This window comes from Crinia signifera, chromosome 4, assembly GCF_055691185.1.
Source record: "Crinia signifera chromosome 4, ASM5569118v1, whole genome shotgun sequence".
NCBI lineage: Eukaryota > Metazoa > Chordata > Amphibia > Anura > Myobatrachidae > Crinia > Crinia signifera.
This window is the reverse complement of record NC_139220.1, coordinates 191,712,801-191,733,390: the sequence shown is the minus strand read 5'-3', so window position 1 is coordinate 191,733,390 and position 20,590 is coordinate 191,712,801. Positions and strand designations below refer to the sequence as shown.

Genomic DNA, 20,590 nt, shown 5'->3' with positions numbered 1-20,590 from the left:
TTCTGTTACTATTTACAAATCTGTGTTTTGCAGTTAGGATTAAATCCATTCATAATTAACTAATCTCAGGTGCATGGAAAAACAGAGACCAGAATGAAAGTGGTTTACAAATGTAACAAATAAAAGGTACTTGTGTAGTTTCACGGCGCCACTAGATCGCATGCAATTTACCATCAACTTCATTTCCTTACTATCCTCTAGGGCAGGGGTGGCCAACCGGTCAGAGGTAAAGAGCCGAAAAATATCAGTCGTCAAGTCAAAGAGCCAACATCATGCGCGCGCCGAAGGTGCGCGCGCCAAAAAGGGGCGTGATCGGGGGAGTGGTCAGGGGCGTGGTAATATGACACAAGGAGAGTGGCCACATGACAAAACTTTATGCCCCCAGTGCCAGATATGCCCCCCACAGTGCCAAACATCACATGGCCCCCCACAGTGCCAAACATCACATGCCCCCCACAGTGCCAAACATCACATGCCCCCCACAGTGCCAAACATCACATGCCCCCCACAGTGCCAAACATCACATGCCCCCCACAGTGCCAAACATCACATGCCCCCCACAGTGCCAAACATCACATGCCCCCCACAGTGCCAAACATCATATGCCCCCACAGTTAGGAAGCTGGGCCCTCCAGCACAGGTGTTGCCCACAGTGCAACACCTATGCTGGAGGGCCCAGCTTCCTAACTAAAGGACCCACCTAGAGGGCCAGGAGGGCCCAACAAACAAATGAGCCACGGGCCAAAAGGGCCCGACTAATGCGCACACAGGCCAGAAGGGCCTGAATTTGCCCACGGGCCTAGTGCCCGACACCCGGTGGTCTAGGGTGGATGGAGGGTAGGAGGCCAAAGGCCCCTACCTGGTGTTGGGAGAGGCCGCTGGGGGGAGCTTAGTCAGCTCTTTTGCTTCCCACCCCCGCTGGCCTCTCCGGGAGCCATCTTCATTTTTCTTGCAGAAGGCGCCGGAGATCTTCTGTCTTGATCCCGGCGTCTTCTGGCCTCTTCAGCGGCGCCGGAACTCTTCTCCCCGCCGCCGTCTTCTGCGCCATCCTCCGGCGGCTTCTCGCGTCTTCAGGAGCGCTCCTGCGCTCCGCCGGCGTGTAAAAGACTTTTCGCCCTCCCGCTGGTGTCTGATGTCAGACGCCGGGGGCAGGGCGGAAACGGCGCGGCGAGCGCTGATTGGCTCGCCGCGGCCGTTTCCTATTGGCCGCCGATGCGGCGTTTTGAATTTGGCAGCCGAATTGGCGCCAAATTCAAAACCCCGCTTTGCAGACGGGAGGCTGGAGCCGCAATTTACAGCGCGGCGAGCCGCGGGTTGGCCACCGCTGCTCTAGGGCGTGGAGTTGATTTTATATAGTGTGGCGGAGGGGACACAGACAGGGGTATTCAATGCCGCAGCGAGCGGCCGGCGAGGGGGTTAAACAGCGAGGATTGCTGAAAACCAGCGATCCTCGCTGTTTAACCCCCGCGCCGGCTGCTCGCTCTATTCAACCTTCTGGGGAAATCCTCGCCGTCACAGGACGGCGAGAATTCCCCAAAACAGCGAGACCCGCGGCTGCTGCAGAAAACTCGCAGTTTTTAGCGGCGGGTCTCGCTGCTTCTGGAGCCGCATCCGCCAACGGAGCGAGGGGGAATTAGCAGATGCAGAGGCTGTGTTGAATGCTGTCAGGGTGAGTGGTGACAGCGAGCAGGAAGCCCTGCTCGCTGTCACCACTCGCAAACAGCATTGAATACCTGCAAGAATGTATTCCATGGAATTGAATATCGTGAGTCGCTGTGAACCACCACAAGTAGCTTAATCAGTGTCCCTTTGCGGGGCTCGCCACACTATATAAAAATGAACTCCACGCCCTAGTGGATAGTGGGGAAATGAACTGGATAGTAAATTGCATGCGATCTAGTGGCGCTGTGAAACTACACAAGTACCCAAAGAAAAAAACAAAATGAAAAGAAAAAAGAAGCAGTTTGTGCAGGTTTAAGAGGGAAAACCGGACATTTTTAAGAACACTTTCACAATTATTAAGATACATAAAACCTTTGACTAAAATGTACTTTATCGTTTCCAGTAAACTACTATAGTTCTCTTTCAACACAAGTCTAATACAGCCTACACACATGCCGATATGAAGGCATTTTCTAAGCGACTTTGCTTAGTTCAGTGGCAAAGTCGCTTAGAAAATGCCCCCACATCGGTGTGTGCGTGTGGGGGCTATATCGACAGCAATGCGCGTCCCCGCGCGTCTTTATCGCTGGCCGAGATTGATGAACAGTGTCCATCAATATCAGCAGGGTTCTCCCACCAGAGAACACTGGCGCTGTCCTCTTGCTCAGCACACAGAGCTGACAGCTCGCTCTGTGTGTGGGCTGTCAGCTCTGTGTGCTGAGAGACTCGGAGCAGAACGGCCCGACATAGCACAGCTAGGTCGCCCTACACACATCGGCATGTGTGTAGGACCCATAAGATAATATGGTTGCTTAGAGAACGCGGTAGTGGTAACTACACAAAAGAACTTTTCTAAACAAACAGTGTAAATGTGTTACTGATTAGTCCAGCTGCACAGACAAGCTACAGTTTATAAAAAAAAAAAAAAAACACACACCTTTATGGAGGTTTCTACTTACAATTTTTTCTGCTAAAACATCTCAATTCCCTACACACAGTCAGCCTCCTGGCCAATCCGCTGACTGACTTAATGATTGGCAAGGTGTATACCCAATAACAAAATCACTGCCCAATAAGTCTAGCAGCAGAGTCATTTTAATACGGCCTCCCAATTTTAACATCATATTCAATGGCTTCTGCCATGGTCGGCTGTAGACAGCCAAATGTACCAATATATCTGGATAATCAAACCGCATCGGCCGTGCTGCAGGACCGAAATATTGGGTGTACATCACCTCCGATCCACTAGCGATCTTTATTGTATGTTCGAATAATAAACTGACCCCCGTGTACCCAGCCTTACATTTACCAGCACAGTTAAATATCACAGTAATTGCCATTACCCGTCAAGGATGGATTCTCGGCAGCAGTACAAGTTGTCAAATTTTTGTTTGGTGACAGAGTCATTGACATTCATGGCAGGAACACACAGCTTCCCAGCTTTAGACAACTGGTATAATCTGCAGGAAAGATAAAAGCCCACGATAATAAGACAACATTGTATGTATACAAGCTTGAAGCAAGTCTCCTACTGCATAAATACACCAGAACTATACTCCGTAACTTATACTCTAGATTGTGCTGGGCCGTAGATGGACTGCCCTGGTAACCATAAGCTTTTACTTACCGATGTACACCAGTTACACTTTCTTCCACAATACCCTTAATTTTTTTGAACATGTTAGGATATTTCTTATATATCCAGTGTGTGAGATCCCCACCATCGTCTAGAATCTGAAAAGAAAAGCAGAAAAAAAATTGGAATCATATTAGATCCATTTCTCAATGATTACCACAGAAAACTGCCTAATCTGGCAATTCACATATACCCAAAGTGTCCATGAGGGGGAGATCGATTTACATTTCCAACAATTCAAAATGAAAATGAAATTTTACTATTTCCAAATAAAATATTCATGGCATTTCAAAAAGGCGCCCCAGATGTTTCTCTTAAGTGTGAGACGACAGCCTTAACAAATACTTTGAAAACCAGAGGGGGGGGGGGGGGGGGGGGGGGGGGGGTAATCATGTACTGCACAGATTCAATTTAGAGCAGGATTATAGTTTATCTGGTGCCCAATTACAGCAAGTTATTTACTGCAGTCAAGCAAACGGTATCTGGACCCATGATAGATTGACTCTAGGTCGACCATTATTGGCGACGTGAAAAGGGTCGATATGAAAAGTGTCAACATGCAATTACCAAAAATTTGAGCCGACATGTGCCGACAGGTGGTATCTCATACCCTACCATCCACTATGGTGTGGAAGGAGAATTTAATAGTGTGCTGAGCACAGCGAGCCATTCGAGGGGAGACAATACATTTAGACAGTGTCCATGTCTACCTGTGTCAACATGGACCCAAAAAAACATGAACTCATGTCGACATTTGGACCCCGTCGACCATATGACTGTAGACCTAGACATTGTAGATCTAATATACCATAACCAAGCAAACACACTTGCAATAAGCTAACGAGGCAACAAAACATGCTACATGCTAAACTTAACCTCTGTTTCATTTGGAAACGGTTACAACTACACAATTTAAAGTTTCCCCTAAACTTTTATGGTATAATATGCATTTACTACTTGAAACACTTATTTAAAACTCCATCATCACACACTAAGATTGGAGAACAAGTTTGAAAAGGCAATTTGTATTCTCCTTAATATACTCATTAAAATGCTACAAGACATCTCCACATTTCACAGTCTTCCTCCTTGTCCAACACGTATCCAGGCAACTCTCACTTTCTTGGCAGGTCTTTCTGTCCATTTGTACCCTGCAGGTCAATGCAAGATTCCTGCTTATTTCACTGCAGCCATTGTGATGTGATCAGGATGATCGATGTTCTGTTCCAGAGCTAACAGTGATGTAGGAAAACAACAACCCATGGACTGATAAAATCTAATAAAACAAACTGCTTGTAAGTTTTTGTAGGAGAAATTGTTAAACCAGACACGTTCCTTCCTGGTTCCTTTTTGCATTCCATGAAAAAGACGACAAAGACCCATGACGTATCTGACACAATCATACCGCACAATACAAACAATGTAAAATGAGGCAAGAGTCAGATTACTGTATGAAATAAAGACCTTTCAAGTTAAAAAATAATCCCCTTGGCATGATGGACTTTGATCATTTAAAATAAAAATATACTGTAAAAATACTCTAAAAAAAGAGCCACACAAACTATGGTAGTCCATGCAGCTGACTGACAAGAGGATATCCAAATAAACATCTTTTTTTCTGCTGCCTTGTAGAGTATTTACAGAGGGATTGGGAAGTTTGTGGCATCTCAATTGCAGCAGCTCTTGAACAAGTTGTGCAAACAAATGTATAGATTTTCACAGATATTATAACAGCAGCTCAAATTATAACAAAACAGACAATGTAGTCATTTAGATTCAACCACATATATTTGTCTAGTATACACTAAGGGGGGTGAAGGTATTCCGTTTAGAACCAAAGAAACGATGGGTGATAAAAACTGAAGATTTCTGTTTAAATATTTGTCCCATGCCATCCAATTTGGTTGCCCGAAAAAAAACGCATACCTTCATAGAAAGCCGTGTGTGTTTTCTGTTGTCACATACCTGTTTTCGCTAAAAAGGTCTACAGCTTTTGAAGAATAGTATACAAACAGGTCATCATAAGAATTCAGGTATACACCAATTGATAATTAGACTCACCATGTTGGGCTGCCAACCTTCCACATTCACACAGCGGTCAATACACCACCAGAAGTCATCTTCGGACTCTCCCTTCCAAGAAAACACTGGGAACCCTGACAGTGGAGGAAATATGTATCAGGCATCATTTTAACCCCTTTAATATGAAAAACAAAATGGCCACTATCCCAGACGGCTTAAATGCTGCCATTAATAGTGAACAGAAAAATAAGCTCGCTTAAAGTAGTTAAGGGGGCAAACATATACCACATTTTATTTAAAAATAAACACAAAAAGGAAAACCAATACCCCAATATCTGCAAATGGTCTGTAATTATAATGCAAGCAAGAGGACAGTCCACAACGATGGAAATATATGACTAGTAATGTTTATATTACCTAGAACAACTAGCTAAACATAAATAAAAAAACACAACCTGTATAAAGAGTACAAACAAAGCTTGGCCATTATGCTCATGTGTAGCCTATGTAGCATAACAATATTTTAAAATCACTCTGTACATAATGCAGATGTTCTAACTATGCATAGCGTATTTACGTTCTGTAGCATGCAGCAAACGCCTATAGAATGTCACCAAAACTTACCACTCTCAGCCAGAGCAGCAGCTACCTCATTCAGAGTGGAATAAATATTGCAGGCAGCCCATCTACACTGAGCTCCCAGGGCTCCCAATGTCTCAATTAAAACCTGGAGAATGAAAGTTTTAAAAACAAAAATTAACCTTTTCCAAATCAAATCATTAGACTAGAAGTAGACCAAACCTGAAAAAGAAGAAATCGCCTCTCTGGCTGCTGTATGTGTGAGGATAACCAGACATTTTTGAGATTTAACAATTAAGCTAAAATTGCACAAATTTATTGAAAGCCAGATAATACATCCAAATATCCAGAAGACTCCATTATCTTCACTACCAAATGCAAAACAGTAATACTGTACGTGCGGCCCACCAGTAATGAAGGGGGTCAACGCTGAACTACAGTGGTGGCTTTTTAACAGTTAAGGAAAAAAACAAAAAAACTATCAGTAAATAGTTGCATCACGTGTGCTAGATTCCTTCAGTTCTACAATCCTGAAGTCTGTTTATAGGGCAGTGATGGCTAACCTTAACACTCCAGCTGTTGAACTACACAGCCCAGTATGCCCTGCATCAGTGCAAGCATGGCCAAATAGTAAAACTGTAGCAGGGCATACTGGGATATGTAGTTCAACAGCAGCTGGAATGTCAAGGTTCGCCATCACCGGTATAGGGCAACAAATACATTACCATTATGAACTACTTATCGGCTTGTGGGGGTATTGCAAAATCTGTATACAGTCATTTAAAAATAGAATTAACTAAACTTGTGGTAAGTAAATATAAATACACTTGAAATTATTTCTGATTAGCACAATGAAGCAATGCTTACCGCAGTTTGTGCTGTTATGTGAGTACAGCCAACAATCTTGGCTCCAGCCAATGGTTTCTCTCCTTGAGCTCTCTTACGCAGTGCCATCAGTGCAGGCATCTCTGCAAGGAAGGAAAAGAACAACCAAATCAGAAGGATCATTAAAACGTATTTAAACAGTAGAAATAGAATTTCAGTACTACTAAGAAACGCAATAGTATTGTAACTTTGGCAGTGATGACGCTACCAACAGCTACCAAGAGACAATACATGGGTCTGGGAAGTTATTCCGGATCCCATGTATATATCGCTCCATACCTTGACCTTTTTCTTCTGGAGAAAAAAATAAAAATAAAGTCCTGAAGTGGATAACAAGATAACGACCATTGGTCATGTATCGAGCTATCAGCCCATTTTGGTTTATTTTCCGGCTGAAAACCCATCAGGGCTAAATGGATACCATAGACAGTATTACAGGTAGCAGGAAGCCATAGCACAGGAGCAAAGGCTTTAGAACTAAATTTTTGAGCATTATACAGCCAGGAAGACTACATGTGAATAAAAGCCAAAATTCCAAGTGCATTTTTGTATATTCTGCAATAGTACACCACAAGTTTAAGGGTGTTCAAAAAACAGACAGACAATTGTCCAGCAAGTTACATTAAATAGACTTAAATAAGAAATTTTAATAGAGAGATGATAAATAACACCTCATGACACTCATGATTTCCAGAGTCCACAATAAGGCCAATCAGGATCATCGGAAATACATCTGTGCCCTGTACTGGCAGTGTGCAGGAATGCTGCGCTTGGGTCTACACCTGTCCTTTGTGGCCGTGCACCTGTTTCTCATACCTCTCTGACCACAGAACCAATACCAAAACCATTGTGTCTACATCATATATTGCAAATAATTCCCACAGGGAAGGTGTCCTGTGAAGATATTATTAAAGTATGGGTTATGTCAGCATTTTTGGCGCTAGCTGTGGCACTTGTCATGGTTCCTGTTTACTGTAAATACCAAGTAAACGTTTTGCTAGACAGTTATAAAACAAGCGGATTCTGAAATACATACTCCATATAGATTTCGCCCTAAACCACCAGCAGAGTTAGACACTTGTATATAAGGCCTGATTCAGGCCCATGAAACCCCCCCCCCCCCCCATATGACCGAGGTTTAAGTAGAGACCAAGTGCGGCAACGGTGGCAGCAACAGACTGTTTGTTGCAGAAATGGAGTATGATGGGAGCAGTCTGGACAACGCAGGTATGCATGATGTCACAAACAGCATCTTGCGACCTCAAAACAAGGCTGGTCTGTACCTGGCTTCCTAACTAGGTTGTGCAGCCAGTACTTTAGCTATATGTCAGCAACATTTTGCAGGCACATTGCGGGCGGAACCTGGCATGCAGAAAGGCCTTGCCCCTCTTGCCCACTCACCCCCCCCCCCCCCCATGCTAGCACCAGGAGCTGCAATTTAGAGAGTTCTTGATAAACTACAATTCACTCTGAATCAGGCCCACACTGAAGCCAGAGCGGAAAAAGTTACTGTTTTCACAATCTTAATTTCCTATTTTTAGCAGAGTACAAACTCAAATACATGGTAAAAAAAAAAAATCCCAAAACAATAAAAATTGGCTAAATACAAAACACCTTGTGCTACATTGTGTATATTTCTTAAAGGCATACATTAAAAGCTAACCTGGTTTTACGAACATTACCTTGCTCTGCAATTTCTATTTCCCTTCTCCCAAATTCAGCCTGCTTGATGTTCTTCACACAAAAGTCGCTGCTGCCCTTGGAGTTCTTCTGCTGCTTGTCCCGCGGAGAAGTCTCATCATCTGAACTGTCTGTGTAGGAAGCAGCTAGTGAAAGAGGATATAATCAGCAAAGGCAAAAACCTAGTTTGCCTCCATTGATGCAGGTTCAGAAGTTTCTGAACAATGTAGCGCAGTCACCTGAGCTGTGCATACTATTATACGGATTACACAATAAGATCATGCTCCTCTGCTCTGAGGGCAGGGAGTTCAAACACGGGGGAGAATCAAGACAAGGGGGTGGGGATTACCCCCCAAAATCCTAGATTTTGAAATATACATGTATTCATTACTTAGTAGTATACATCTTTAAGGCCCTGGAGGGCTGCACTTTTTCTGTGTCTACATACAGTACTATAGATTATAACGGTCTTGTCCCATTATTCTATTTGGTCTATAGCAGTCTGTTTTAGTATATGCTTGTTTGAAGTATCCCAATTTCTTGTCTTTACAAAAACTTCTAATGTTCTGTGGGTGATTATCAGAGCAATTAAACTGTTCTAGCATGTAGGGCGCGAGTGCTGTGTCCACATGCTGTATCGGGATTAGCCTCGCAAAGCAACTAAATTGCATACAGTACTGCTTTGGGTGCATGTATGTCGGAGCCGACTTATCGCACATATAAGCTAGCCACTTCAGGAGGCTGCAAGCTAAAGTTAGTATATTCCACAGTTAATTACACCCACAGCAGAAAAGCTCTATTGGAAGCCATTTAGCAGCAGCCAAAGGGATCAGTTAAATTCCCCCCATGATCGTACGTATAGATTTGCTTTGTGCCCTGCAAACATTAAGCCAATAGTAATCTTCTTATGCAACATATGAAATGTTACTGAGCATTACACTTTCATTTTGTAACTTTATGTTTTACGAAGCATCTTGAAATACCAGTATGTATTAATATTTGTGCACTTCCCATCATCTAGCGAGGGAAGCAATGTTACTTTATACGTCATCCCGACATTCCGCTGTTCCATGTGATCAGGTTTCTGATCTGTAAGGTATGGCTTCCATGTTATTTAAAGGACACAGATTGGTGGGAATAATAGTGTATATTATATGTACCTGCACACCAATGAACATCTTCTCTTTTGTAGATCACATAAGCCAACATTAATAAACATACCTTGATACAACCTGTTGGCATGGTTTACTTTTTCCATATATTTTCAGACAAAGTGGACCTGATGTGGTCTCCTTCAGTAAACTTAAAGGAGTCAAGTTTGTGGTGATTATTGTAGAAGTTATTATTAAAACTTATTTATAGGGTGCCATATGTGGTCTGCAGTGATGTACAGAGGACAAAACTATAAGACAGTACATGGTAACACCGTAAACAGTACACCAACAACACAAAAGCTCTTAACACAGCTAATTATACAAGAGGTACAGGGAAAATATTCAGTGTAAGCTGTAGTGGGCACACATAGGGCTTGGGTGCAAATGTATGGTTTAGAAACAATGAAAGATAAAAAACAAAGTTGTAGACAGAACCAGGAGCGAGTATAGCTGGTGAGCAAGAGTTGTAGACAAGACAGGAGAGCTCAAGAGCTTACATACTGAAGAGGAAAGAGACAAACTGATGACAAGTGGGAGCTGAAGGATGAAAGTGTGGTATAGACTGTTGAGGTGAACTGGTATATGCTTTTATGAAGAGGTGGGTTTAAAGTGCCCGTTTGCAGCTATGCAGGTCCATTGCTGATAGCCCGACAAATACCCCTTTCAGATTGCAAACCCAGTTTTAACCCTTCTTATAACCCAGGTCAAATTGCTGGGTTGCTTGACCCTGGTTAGGTGGTTTGGTTTACACCGCACCCGGGTAGTTCAGTCAGCCACCCCTCAATATCATGGGTCCGAGGTGATTTGTGAAAGGGGCCAAAGTGGGAGATCATCCCAGCTGTGTGTGTGTGTGTGTTTACATATAATTACAGGCATCTAAGTACTAAAAGTAACAAGCTGCTTTGTGACCCTATACTTTTCTGTTATGTCACGTGCTGTATTGTGATTAATCAGTCTAGAGTAGCAAAGTACACATCACATTTTTTACAAAAATGGTAAAAAAACAAAAAAAACTTTACAGCCTTTCTATTTCTTATCTACAAGTGTTATCTGCAGAGTTTTTTATAGCTCAATGCAGAATGCTGGCAATCTCAATATATTGGCCACATAGATACAAAGATGTCAAACTGTTTGCTTCTGTGTAACACATATCCCCTTGTAAGATCTATATATCTTGAGTCATTTATAAAATAGTAAAACACTAAGTGGACTACTTGAACTTTTGTAAAAAAAAAGTGAAGTGTTTAGTTTTTTGGAGTTGTAAAATTACCTTTTTTTTAGGACAAGACAATGTTTCAGATGTGTACATTTAAACTTTTTTTTAGTGTACAGTTTATTTTATTTATTTACTGTTTCTTAAATAGCGCAGCAAATTCTGTTGAGCTAGACTTCTGTAGCTTAAAAAAAAAAAAAGAAGTAACAAGTAGATGAAATCTTCATCGAATTGGTTAATTTCCCTGCAACATGCAGTGTTAGCAAGTCACGCAAATTGAATAAAGCGCCTTAAGGCAGTGCTTCCCAAACTGGCATTTGCATGGGTGCCACTGGTTGGAGCCAATTTATATTATTTATGGTTGATGTGACAAACAAAACCAGTGCTGATGGCTGCCAATCATAACATATGAGAAGAAACAGAAGTGGAACCCTACCACCACATAACTAAACCCAAGGATGACAGGTAAGCAATGTACTTTATGTAATACTTTGTTTCTGAGAAATATACTGATAATATAAAAAGGTGATAGTGGCGGAAGTTCACAGGAGCACGGAGGCAAGATTTTAGTTACTGGTCCGTTCGGGTTGGAGCCCCGGGGCACTTCTGCGGAGTCTCCCACCAGGCTGCCGGCTTGGAGCATCGGGAGGCAATGGAGCCAGTGCCCTCTTTAAGGCTGGTGCCCAATGGCAGATGACTCCATTGTCTCCAGGAGTTCCGCCACTGTAAGGTGATGAGATTCAGTACGTATTGGGAAACACCGATTTAACTAGTAAAGCTTTTCAGATTATATTTCATGTCAAATGCAGTGAAACTGTTCTATTAATGTAACGCAAGCACAATAGGAACAGAGGGGCAGATTTATTAAGCTTGGTGAAGTGATAAAATGTCTGGTTTTTATCACCGGCCAATCAGATACTAACTGTGAAGTTACAGGCTTGGTTTGAAAAATGACAGGTAGGAGTTCATTGGCTGGTGACAAACATTAGACACTATCACTTCACCAAGCTTGATAAATCTACCCCAGATTAACGTAATGTTTTTTTTTACATGTTAAGCTATATTTATTTAGTTTCTTATATAGCGCAGCAGATTCAGTTACATTTATAATAGTAGATAATATCTAGCATACTGTATATTACCAACCACTCAACTTTCACTGTTCATTAGATACATCTACCATAAAAATGCATCTAACGATGTCCAATTCAGCTAGCTTCTGAGAGGGGCAGGAATTTCAAGTAGAGCTCACATGCCCATATTGGAGTCATTGTATTCCAATATCAGCACTGCATTCACATACAAAAATAGTGTTACACAATATACACAGTGTGCAATGATCAGACGATAATTACCTGATTGGCCCAATTATTGCACAGTCTGCACACAGCCATTGCACGATATTAGACTGCAGCAAATGCACTGTGTACAGACATCGACTGGATACTATTAGGAACTATTTTAAAGTATTGTAACTATGAAAATGTAACTCTCTGAATTATACTGTACATCCAAAGCTTCAGTGTATGTGAGAAGCAGAGCATGGAATGTTCATTGGAGACACTGGTTAGCAGACCTTTACTGGAGTTCTTTGAGTGGCTGAGGATTAGACAAGCAAAAATATTTCCCTGAAGGTCAGTCCTCAGCAGGGCTCTGTCCAGAAGCTCACCCAACCCGCAAATCCCTGTGAGACAGAAGCCTTGCATTCTGGGCTAGATTCCCACGTTGACCTAAAGCCCTAGAAATCTCTGCTTAATAAAAAAAAGTGACATTGATAGAATATCTGCATGAGAATGGAGAGACACAGCCCAACTTGGAAAAGATCAAGCAGTTAAAACTGGTTTTCAGGCAGAAGGAAAAGGCAGATCTCGTGACTGACATCATAACCCTTTAATGCCAAACTCTCCTGTTTGTTAACCTTAAAAAAGGATAATCTTACAGCTTTGAAAATAAATTAAGTGTACCATATGAAACTTGCAGATAGTGTTTTATTGGACAGTAACTTATTACTGCTTTTAAATGGAGAATGACCTGACTTTACAGACATCACATGACCTCAAGCGCTGTGCACAGCACATAACTCACACCCACCACATAACCAAAATGATAGTAAAGCTGCGTGTTAAAAAGATCCTTTACACTGAGCACAGGTATTTAATGCTTTATCAGAAATGTTCTATAAAAGGTTCCAAAAATCATTAAAAAAAACTGCCACTTTGTGACATATAGGGTACACAGAACTATAAGGGCATTCTACTACTGTTATTATGAGGAGCACTCCTAAAGATTCTAGTATGCGGTCCTAAATTATGGAACATCTCAAGTATTCTCAATAGGATCATATGCAGAAAAAAAAAAAAAAAGCAGCGCTTAATTAAGCGCTGCTATTTTATTTTTCTGCTTATTGCAAATAGGGGACTGACCCTCTCCTACCCAGCAGCTGCTTTTAAGGCAACCACCCATGATTTAAGCACTCTCTGGTTCCTGTACTCAGTATAAGGAATCTTTGCTTGCATCAATAGGATCATTTACCTGTGCTGAAACAGATTGCAAGCTACACACCACCATTCTTGTGACTACAGCTGGCAGCACATACAGGTCCTTAATTCAGATCTGATCGCAGTACAAATTTGTTCTCATAATGGGCAAAACCATGTGCACTGCAGGTGGGGCAGATGTAAAATGTGCAAAGAGTTATGCTGGGTACACAGCAAAACGATTTGGGCACAACCCCATCAATCTGGATCCAATTCAGACCGATTGGATGCAGATTGGGTCAAAATAGTTTGGTTGGATCCAATTCCGATCCTACCTTCTGATTATAGATGGAATCGGATCATATTCAAATCGGATCGCACGATTTGTATCCAATCCAAATCGTTTTGGTGTACCCAGCATTAGATTTGTGCAAGTTATGTTTCTGTGCAGGGTAAATACTGGTTGCATTATTTTTACACTGCAATTTAGATTTCAGTTTCAACACACCGCACGCAAATGTAACTGTCTCTGCACAGGTTACATCTGCCCCACCTGCAGTGCACATGGTTTTGCCCATTTTGAGAACAAATTTGTACTTCGATCCGATCTGAATAAGTGCCTAAGTGTGAGGCAATAAGGGTCGTTATGCACTGGATTCCAAATGTTTCAAAATCACGGCACACCAGGCCATGATTCAGAAATGTTGCCACAACACCCCTAGGGCAAAAGTTGTGCTTCTGTTTGGTAAATTCAGTTTTTGTGGCTTCCAGTCGTGAAATGTTTGGACAATCAAATTGACCAAAAATGATCTTACCTGGTAGGCCAAACGCTGGCACCAGTGCCCTGTGGGAACCCTTACCATAATGAAAGCATCAAGAATAAAAACTAAATTAAAAAAAACATTACTAAATATACATACCAGAACTGTAACTGTCAGTTGATGACTGGGATATGGAGCGTGATAAGGAACGACGACCAATCTTCGTGGGCCGCTTGTTAAACTCCCTCTTCTGGTCTGCAAACTGGATCTGCTGCGATAAACACAAAAAGCGACTGAAACCCGGGACACAAATACAAATACAGGATCGGCAAAATGGATTCAAAATATGATCAGACTTCATACACAAACATTAAAAAAAAAAAAAAACACACAATAGAACAAAACTGAATAGGTGAGACTATAGAATTAGTTTTTTCTCTTTCTCAATGTAAACACAATCAGTGACAATTGCATCGAAACAGATGATACAGGATTGTAGCTATTTTGTATTCGCAAAGCCAGTGATAGTTCATCATCCTGACCATGTTGGAAGTCACTTCCAGTCTTTCTGCTGTATGAAGACATGCAAAGGGACTGGAAAATTTAGCCACAAATCATTTCTACAGTAGCATCAGTATTCGCTTGTCATGTCCACAAAAGGTATTGTCTTAACATATGTAACAATGATTTTACAGAGAATGCAGGAGGGAATGACCGTGTTTGATAACCATGCAACAACCCGCAGAACTACTTCAGTGTACAAGTTCATGGTCAGTAGCATCACCAGCCAGAGCCATAAACCAGCTCAAGGTGATAAAATACACTTTATGCAAGAAGCAGAACCTTTAAGTTTTCAGACAAACACAGACTCACGTCAGGAGCTGTGAGAACATATATATAGCTATATTTGGTAAATTAAAATGTTTAAATCAATGGAAAAATCAACCTAAATTGACGTGTTCCAAGGGATATGACAAGTATCCAGCCTGGTTAAAACAGTCTCAGAGGTAATATACACTATGTTTATGCATTTAACATGATGTTCAAGTATATATAAGAATGTTCAAAAATGCTAACATCCGAGCCATTTCCACTATGTTGTTTAAAACACCCAACGGGCTGATCGGAACAATGCACCAGTAACATAAGATCTGTTGATATTAAGTTGGTCAATTCAAGAGAGCAGCATGACTGTAATATTACCTTATGCTTGAAATAAAGCAAAACCAATAACCTTGTGTTATCCTTTGTGCTGCCCTCACCTGAGATTTCTCCTCCACATCTCCATTAACGTTGTATTTCTTTTTGTTATTCAGCATGCCAAGAGCCCACCACGTACCAGACATCTTTGGGTATGATCTGGGCTTACCTAAGTTATGTTTTATACCCATGGATCCTGGCAGCTCTGGTTCTATCCTGCCTATTCTGTTACTTTGGAGAAATCTGACCTCCCGAATTAATGACATTCTAGATTTCATTGTTACATCACTTGGTTTAATAGCCAATTACACCAACTTTTACTGACCTCTAAACTGTTAACGGCAGTGCCTAAAGATCAGTGTTCCATTATTATGCAAGCAGCACTCTAATTTACTAGTCCATTAGCTTTATTTGTAATGTGTTAAGCCTGGAGCTATACAAGCTTTATAAACGGCCATCCACACCCTGTTCTGCAGCAAAAGTTTACTGAATACATGACCATGCCATCAATTAACTGTTACATTACTACAAATACAACGGTTATTAGCTGTAGCTCCCCATGTATAGAGCTTATTTAGTGAAATTGTAATAGTCTTAGTTTGGAAAAAGGCTGGTCAGAGCTAGGAAAACAGATTCCTTACATGACTATAAAATTTTGTATTAAACGACTAACTGAACCTTATTTTGTTTTCACCTGTACATTGAAGGGGCACCTGCTGTAGGGATACACATGACTGCTGGAATAGATCAATGATCATTTTTAAATATAAATGTTAAGACATTACAAATAAATGGAAGCCAAAGTAGAAGCCAGAGCCACAGAGCAGCCTGCCCATAGTGTCCACCATGCACAAGATAGGGTGCAGGTAATGCATGTGGACCGATCATAGTAATAGGACTTTTTCTCAGACTACACCCACTCTCATAAATGCCAACCAGGGTTGGACTTGTCAACAGGGGCCCAGAGAAAACTCCCAGAGGACACCACTGTCTGTGGCCCAACCCCTGCTCAAATGAGGATACAGATTGTGCACTTGAATTATACATATCCTCCTTTATACTGCACAAGACTACAGTATTATTAATTTGGTACATTACCATGCATGTGCTAATGCCCCTTTCAGACCGCACTTTGTAAACGGTATATTGCCGTTTTTATACCGTTTTAAAACGGTAATCTGTGCGGTCTGAAAGGTGCAGAACCACTTAAACGGTTAGAAAATACAGTTTTTTCTAACCGGTTAAAATGCAGGGTCCTACCCGTTTCAGAACCGGTATTTTAGGCTCAAAATCGGCTCTGAAACGGTATTTAGGACCCAGCCAATGAGCTGGGTCCTAAATACAGCGCAGTGAATATTTAATGAGCGCTCATTAAATATTCACAGCACTGGAGCCGCCCCGCGCGCGTGTCGACACCCCTCCCCCCCGCGCGTGTCGACCCCCCCCCGTGCAGCCGGTACCTCCGTTGTGGATCCCGGCACTGCAGTTGAGTATGGTCGGAAGCACTTATGAAAAAAAGTGTCTTTCAGAAAATGGCTGCCCCATAGGAAAACCTGTTTAAAAAAACTGTCTTTCGTATGGGGGCAGCCATTTTCCAAAAGTCACTTTTCTTATAAGAAAAGTGACTTTTGGAAAATGGCTGCCCCCATACGAAAGACAGTTTTTTTAAACAGGTTTTCCTATGGGGCAGCCATTTTCTGAAAGACACTTTTTTTCATAAGTGCTTCCGATTATACTCAACTGCAGTGCCGGGATCCACAACGGAGGTACCGGCTGCACGGGGGGGGGGGGGGGGGGGGGGGGGGTGTGCCGACAGGGGGAGGGGGGGGTGCCGACAGGGGGAGGGGGGGTGCCGACAGGGGGAGGGGTGTCGACACGCGCAGGGGGGGCGCGGGGAGCTGCACGGAGGGGAGGGCTGAGGGCTGCACTGGCTTTGACCCTGTATTTGGAAAGTTTGTTACGATCAATTGGCTTACTTCAAAATATTCAAAACTCACAGAACGATAGTGAAATTGGCACAAATATTACAAACCGTACATAGTTATGGACACAGGCTAAATGGCACAGTTGGCATCCACACTGTTTTTAAGCATCAGTCCTATACCCCTATGATGCCACCGTCGGTATCTATTGGTTCAAACCAGCTTGGTCATGTGACTTCATCAGTGGGTGTGCCTATTACATGCATTTATAGAACGTCTTCATTACCATTCATTAGGAAATAGAGATACAGCCATTTTCTTGTAGATTAAAACCTATAAAAAGGTGCATCCACCTTCCCTGTCTCTATGTTATGTTATGCATATCCTCCTTTATACTGCACAAGACTACAGTATTATTAATTTGGTACATTACCATGCATGTGCTAATGCCCCTTTCAGACCGCACTTTGTAAACGGTATATTGCCGTTTTTATACCGTTTTAAAACGGTAATCTGTGCGGTCTGAAAGGTGCAGAACCACTTAAACGGTTAGAAAATACAGTTTTTTCTAACCGGTTAAAATGCAGGGTCCTACCCGTTTCAGAACCGGTATTTTAGGCTCAAAATCGGCTCTGAAACGGTATTTAGGACCCAGCCAATGAGCTGGGTCCTAAATACAGCGCAGTGAATATTTAATGAGCGCTCATTAAATATTCACAGCACTGGAGCCGCCCCGCGCGCGTGTCGACACCCCTCCCCCCCGCGCGTGTCGACCCCCCCCCCCCCCCCCCCGTGCAGCCGGTACCTCCGTTGTGGATCCCGGCACTGCAGTTGAGTATGGTCGGAAGCACTTATGAAAAAAAGTGTCTTTCAGAAAATGGCTGCCCCATAGGAAAACCTGTTTAAAAAAACTGTCTTTCGTATGGGGGCAGCCATTTTCCAAAAGTCACTTTTGGAAAATGGCTGCCGACAGGGGGAGGGGGGGGTGCCGACAGGGGGAGGGGGGGTGCCGACAGGGGGAGGGGTGTCGACACGCGCAGGGGGGGCGCGGGGAGCTGCACGGAGGGGAGGGCTGAGGGCTGCACTGGCTTTGACCCTGTATTTGGAAAGTTTGTTACGATCAATTGGCTTACTTCAAAATATTCAAAACTCACAGAACGATAGTGAAATTGGCACAAATATTACAAACCGTACATAGTTATGGACACAGGCTAAATGGCACAGTTGGCATCCACACTGTTTTTAAGCATCAGTCCTATACCCCTATGATGCCACCGTCGGTATCTATTGGTTCAAACCAGCTTGGTCATGTGACTTCATCAGTGGGTGTGCCTATTACATGCATTTATAGAACGTCTTCATTACCATTCATTAGGAAATAGAGATACAGCCATTTTCTTGTAGATTAAAACCTATAAAAAGGTGCATCCACCTTCCCTGTCTCTATGTTATGCATACTGTACATGCTTCATCTTAACAGATTTTCACTATCAAAACTTAAAAGGTGGCCATATACAGGTCTGACCTCTCTGATGCAGACCGGTCTTCCTTTAAAGTTTCCCGGCAGCTCCATGGGAGAGCTCCATCCGACGTGGAACTATATGTGCCATTTTTTGTATGCGCCAGCCAGGGGAGCTGACCGAGGGAGTTCAAGAGAAATGGGATGCGATGCATCGCAGGTCTTAAAAAGCACCCATGATGTGCCGCTGATGGTCAGATTCAAATTGATCTTACGTGCGCGCATCGGATCCAATCTGATGTCAAACATCACTGATCTGAGACCATTTCACCAGATATAAAGGGCCGATACGACAGAATCAGGTGAAATCAGCCCTGCGTATGAGCACCTTTACTTTATCATATACACATACACAATTATTGCAAATATGAGGGAACATTTTGAGACTAATATTTTAAGTAAACATAACAGTATTACAGAGCTAAATATGTGTTTATTTATAATAGCACTTTCTCTCCACGCACTACAGAAGATATTTGGTTCCCGTGCTGCCCTGCCCAATGTAGAAAAAAAAAAATTCTTCTCCATAGTAGGACTAAGCTACACTTGCCAACTGAGAAGCGCTGAAAGGCAAAGTAACGTAAGTCACTAGGCTTCTGCATGAGCCATTTGCTTCAGGTAATCAAAAGATGTATTAGGGGAATGCAGAAGGAATTTATAAAGAGTCACAAAAGCTCCATCTTCAAAAATTAATCTTTTCAAGAATGTCTTGCTTCAAGTTTCAAGACTGGAAAAGAGCCCATTCCTCCTCTGCTCCCTGAGGAGACCGACTGGTTTCTTTGTACATAAAATAGAGATCAGCCATTTTGATCATATTAACTAAAGCGGTGACACGTGATCAGTATGTCTACATAAGAGCACATGCATAACCAACATAAATCATGTCCAAAATGAATGCAAGAATATAGAACACTGTACCCGACTGGCTAGATCACCTGTATACTAAAGGCAGGCTTCTGAGTGCACTAAGTGATTCTGGCTAGAGCACTGAGCGATTTTGACTAGGTGTGTATTTGGCCTGGCCTGCACTGTATCACCGCGCATCATTATTGCCCACAGCATACACATGGTGCAATTTGGGCTAACCTCCTAGGTGATTTTCGATTAGTAAAGGTTGCCTGGCCAAAACTGCGCTGTATATACACATTTTAAGAGGACTTCAGGCTGAAACTGTCCAGTTGGCCAGCCATGTAATTAATTTGGAAACCGATCAGGATACTTGAGTGTTCCTATTTACAGCCTAAAAACATACTGTAATGAGTTATCAACCGAATGACTAAAAGCAATGCTACTTGTATGGTTACACTGCAAAAAGCACTAATCTGGAATTATTAGTTTTGATAGCTGATCACTGGGCAGGCACTGATGTTTGACCAAAACGCGAAACTGGTGTATGATTACATATTCTCTGTACAGCACTGGCTAATATAATTGGCGTTATATAGCCAACATCTGTCTCTCCAAATCAAATGTATTGTTATAGTGTTGGCCAAATTTGCAGATTATTGAATGCATGATCGCTGTTTGGCTGGCAAGTCATATGTAACTACTGCCCCCCTCCCCCCCCAAAAAAAGTCAACGACCAGGTCTAACTTTTGGCACAATAGCTTCAGCGTGTGGCTCCCACAGAAGCCATACCATAATACCTTGGTGTAAATACCTGAATGTAGCCCATTCAATGTTTAATGCAGTCAGGATGTAAAAGCAGTAACATCTATACCAGTGGTCCTCAACCTGTGGGTCCCCAACCATCTCAGAATGGGGTCAGGACTCCATGATTCTGAGCATCAGGCTAATGACTCCTTTGATATCTCAGCCAGTGATTCGAGGAGTCATCATCAGGCAGCTCCGCCCCCACTCCAGTGCTCTGCCTCTCCTGT

The 20,590-nt window shown here is 42.5% G+C and overlaps 1 protein-coding gene across 8 annotated transcripts in view; it reads right to left on the bottom strand.

The window, feature by feature from the left end:
- The window catches only part of AHCYL2 (adenosylhomocysteinase like 2), a 97,880-nt gene that overhangs the window by 18,821 nt on the left and 58,469 nt on the right, over nucleotides 1-20,590 (bottom strand). For 2 of the 8 annotated variants that reach the window (XM_083183283.1, XM_083183287.1), the window contains exons 2-8: nucleotides 14,229-14,340; nucleotides 8,467-8,610; nucleotides 6,767-6,867; nucleotides 5,945-6,047; nucleotides 5,360-5,454; nucleotides 3,290-3,396; nucleotides 3,006-3,122 (exon numbers count right to left, since the gene is read on the bottom strand). In XM_083183283.1, coding sequence (XP_083039409.1) covers nucleotides 3,006-3,122; nucleotides 3,290-3,396; nucleotides 5,360-5,454; nucleotides 5,945-6,047; nucleotides 6,767-6,867; nucleotides 8,467-8,610; nucleotides 14,229-14,340 — 779 coding nt within the window. The remainder of the gene's footprint in view (nucleotides 1-3,005; nucleotides 3,123-3,289; nucleotides 3,397-5,359; nucleotides 5,455-5,944; nucleotides 6,048-6,766; nucleotides 6,868-8,466; nucleotides 8,611-14,228; nucleotides 14,341-20,590) is intronic. The other 6 variants (XM_083183285.1, XM_083183289.1, XM_083183284.1 and 3 more) reach the window with 3 other exon arrangements.